This window comes from Sinocyclocheilus grahami, unplaced genomic scaffold (genome assembly GCF_001515645.1).
Source record: "Sinocyclocheilus grahami isolate Dianchi unplaced genomic scaffold, SAMN03320097.WGS_v1.1 scaffold23.1, whole genome shotgun sequence".
Lineage (NCBI taxonomy): Eukaryota > Metazoa > Chordata > Actinopteri > Cypriniformes > Cyprinidae > Sinocyclocheilus > Sinocyclocheilus grahami.
This window is the reverse complement of record NW_015505202.1, coordinates 1,416,243-1,420,386: the sequence shown is the minus strand read 5'-3', so window position 1 is coordinate 1,420,386 and position 4,144 is coordinate 1,416,243. Positions and strand designations below refer to the sequence as shown.

The 4,144-nt window shown below is 35.6% G+C and overlaps 1 protein-coding gene across 1 annotated transcript in view; it reads left to right on the top strand.

The window, feature by feature from the left end:
* Positions 1-2,128, top strand: part of LOC107561300 (adhesion G-protein coupled receptor G2-like) — a 15,600-nt gene extending 13,472 nt beyond the window's left edge. The window contains exons 26-27 of the mRNA XM_016245719.1: positions 1,915-2,011; positions 2,125-2,128. Coding sequence (XP_016101205.1) covers positions 1,915-2,011; positions 2,125-2,128 — 101 coding nt within the window. The remainder of the gene's footprint in view (positions 1-1,914; positions 2,012-2,124) is intronic.
* Positions 2,129-4,144: the final 2,016 nt, after the last annotated feature.

The window sequence follows — 4,144 nt, the reverse complement described above, 5'->3', positions numbered from 1 at the left end:
TTGAAAAAGTACCCCAGTAACAGCTTTTTTTCTTTCCCCCCCCCCCCCCCCCCCCTAAAGTGTATTTTAATTACACCTATATAATTGTACAGTTCTATTTTCAGAAGTTTAGGGTTGATAAGATTTTCGGAAATTTTTGAAATAAATCTTCAATGCTTACTAAAGCTGAATTTATTTGATCAAAAATACAGTAAAACAGCAATATTGTGAAATACCTTAATATATTTTCCATTTGAACATATTTAAAAAAATAAAGTATTCCTGTGACACGTACTCCAGTCTTCAGTGACACATGATCCTTCTTATTCTAATATGCTGATTTGGTGCTTAAGAATCATTACTTATTATTAACATTGAAACATTTTTTAAATGTACATTTTAGTCACTTTATTATACATCATCCATGATCCTAAGTAATTTAACTAAGTAACTTGTAATTGCCTTTTAGGTGTACAGGGTATTGAAAAAAGGGATCTTTATTGGTATTAACAATGTTATTTGAGATTTAAAAGGAAGATCAGAGAAGTCTTTCATCACTTTCTTGTTTAACTGAACAAGTGACTAATGGACCTTTCAATGCTTCACCTGGAGGCGTCTGTACATCCAACCTGTTCAGAAACAAGCTCTTCATGTACCAAAGCACAGAAGAAGATTGTACAAGAGATTGGCCTCAGGCTGTATGGTTAAATACGTTGTACACGCTCACAGAAACACACTAAATCTGTTTTTCCTTTATTATTATTATTTGTAGAGTGTCAGGTGGAGTTTATTGTTGTTGTTTTTTTATAGCAAACACCTGATAGACTTTTTGCCTGAAAGCTATTTTTGTTGCATTTCGTTTTCAAATAGGCTGCTCTGGGTCTAAATAACTTTAAATGATTAGAAAATGATTACAAACATAATTACATAAAGAAATGAAGAAATGTACGAAACCTAAAAGTATAAAGAGGTTTTATATGGGCTTTATTATAATTTAAGAAAACATTACACAACTATCATTTGTCAAATTCGGCTGCTTTAAATGCCAGACAATACAGTAGTTTGATTGGATGCACAGTCTTTGATGCCAACAACAAAAGGAAGTTTTCTCCTCTCTTTCAAAAATTACAAGCTTATTTATTTTGCTATCCTAACTATGCACAATTATTAGCATTGCTTTTCCCTGCTATTGTTCTGCTATTGACATTTTAGGTCACAAACCACTTGTTGAAAATCACTTTGGTATTGTATTATATAAATGCTATTGTATTGTATTGTATTGTCCATAAATAGCACATGACAGCATTTCTTCAGTGCTACTCAAATACATTTAATTTGTGTATTACAGTATTTAAAACAAACTTGGTTTAATTCTGACTTAAGCGTGGCATCCTGGCTAATGAAAACAACAACAACACTGCACCCTAGTGGGCGAGAACAACATTGCACTGCATCTCACTGTAAAAATACATTAATTACAGCAGCATGGTGTGGAGTCTGTATATCTTGGAGCCAATCTTAATCTCACACTATGATGTAGGTATCAAACTCCACTCCCCCACCATGAATCCAATTCATGGACGCAGATGGAGGAACAGCCATCTCCACACCCAGGCTTGAGGATTATTGATGTCCTTGCACTATATTTAGCTGTTACCCATCTGGTGGCACACACGTCCCTTTCCAAATAAAAATGATCAAAGCCAAGGCTAAACTCTGCACTCAGACTCACCTCTGGCTAGAAACATTCAGCACAATGATCGATCACTCCACGTTTTATGGCAAGTGGAGGACTAAATTATTTTACTGAGCAGAAGAAATCTTTACTGTTTTATGCTTTATTATTACACAGTATTACTTTATTCTGATTGGACTTCTCCCTACTTCCCTACTAGTATCCAAAAAGCAGTACGGGAAATATGTCCAAATTCTCAGAATTCAGAAAACGGCAAGCAAAATTGAATGGACACTTTACAAGAAGCCACAGCAGGAGCTGTGCATGGCAGGGAGGCACCACAACTGACTCCCATAGGTCAGCAACATTAATAGAACTCAAAGCTATCTGGCCAATAATGTTCAAAAACGTCAGCACAAAAACATGATTTACACATTGTTCATGGAACGCTTTTTCTGAAAACGTTTTAGATGAAAAAGCTGCTACTTGTTTCAGAATGTTCAGAGAACATTTGAAAGTAACGTTCCCATAATGTTTGCAACATGATAAAGCTCAAAAAGTTCTAATTCTAAAGTTCTAACCATCTAACGCAGTGCTTTACAGCTTTAACCAGAAAAAGTCTCACTTGTTCAGATATGACCCCCACTGTTGTTGTGCACAGGGTAGATTGGAAGTATTTTACATCTCCTCTGGCATTTCGGTTTGACTTTATTATCGACACTCTTTCCATTCAAGCCTCTGCTCTCCTCTTTACTCACACTTCATCTGTAATTCTAATATAGTCTGCAGTGACACCTCAGAGAATCCACAGCTCACAACCCAATTAGTGTTGACCTACAGAGGTGTCACCTTTAAATAGGACATATTTCATTTTTGACATCATGAAATAGTATTATTATTTCTGTTGACTGTGTTGCCGAGCCAATTTCCATGATAATGTGTCATTTCTAAAACAATACTCTCTGACAGCAGAGACTAAATAGCTTCTGTTAACTATTGTGAGCTAACTGATAACACTGACCTACGAGTATCCGTGGATTCTGCCAGCAGTCCTTGCGTTAATGCTGAAATGAACCTTATTAACCTTCTTGCAACTGCAGTTTCCTTCTAACAGAACTTGTAGCCATTGAGTATGATATAACAAGGTGCTGCTGTTTTATGTATGTGACTTTAGTGAGAATCATACTATATTATAAAACCATGTGGGCTCCACAGGGGAAATCATCACAAAGGTGGTGGCAACATGATTCTGAAAGGATTGTTTCGTATATGGACTCTCTATGGAGTGGTTCAAAACTCACAGCCGCACAACCATAAAACAGTTACTTTCGATGTGTGGTTGTCACCTGTTTTGGTCACATATATACAATTTACAGCACTATTTGAAAAAGATTCAAAGAGTGTCAAAATTAAAATAAAAATTTGACTATGAACATTTTGAAGTAAGCATTTTGGCTGTTGTAAGTTAGCAACTTTTGATCACCTGTCGATTACCTGAGGAATCATATGAAGAAGGTTTGAATAGGATGTGAATGATAAAAGCTGGAGGACTGCAGAACGCGGTCAATAACGCTGAAGAATGAGAGCACTGATTAGACATTCCATTGGATGGATCCCAAACTGGAGGATGCAGCTTTAGTGAACCAGTGAATGGAGAAAACTTAAAGTGAACATAGAGATTTTACACTACATTTGATATGGAATATAGCCGTACATGTGATGATATCTGTAATACTAAAATATACCAGACAAAACTTTAAAAGTTTGCTTTTGGTTCTCAGGATACATAGGTGTATGCTGGCTCTTTGAATGATATAATATTTAAAGCATGCTTTTACTTCACATGGTCTGACATTCTGAACCACTTCAAACAACTAACCTTATTTTGTCTAATGGACAAAAAAAAGGTAAAGACCCATAGTTATAATACCAAGAAAAAAAATCCAATTCAGATATTACAAATTACCAACTAAAAAGAGATATTTTCTGGAATCTAATTTTATACAATACCCTTTAATCATGTGCAGTATTTTTTCCCCCCAGCAAATTAAAAAAATAAATAAATAAGCTTCTAACACTGATTATATAGAACCTTTATGGGGGAGACTGGGAAGTGTCATGACACAGGGTGGGTTGTAACATCATTCGTTTTTGAAATTCAGAAAAATCTAGTTAAGATTGCTCAAGTTTACTCAAAATCCAATTTATGAAAACTTGATTACACTAAATAAAGTTAACAAATGTACAGTGTTCAAAGCTTTAACCAATTCTCATTATTAATTCAATTAACCAATTCTCCTTTACATCTATGATTCATGATTCATTACATTGAAGATTTATGAAGGTGGTCATCCTCATTTATAATTAAGCAGTCATACAAAGATTCGATCACTTATACATTAACTTACACCTGGGTGTAGGTTGGATTTTGATATTGGTGGGTGTAACAGCAGACCCCCCCCCCCCCCCCCCCCCCCCCCCCCCCCCCCC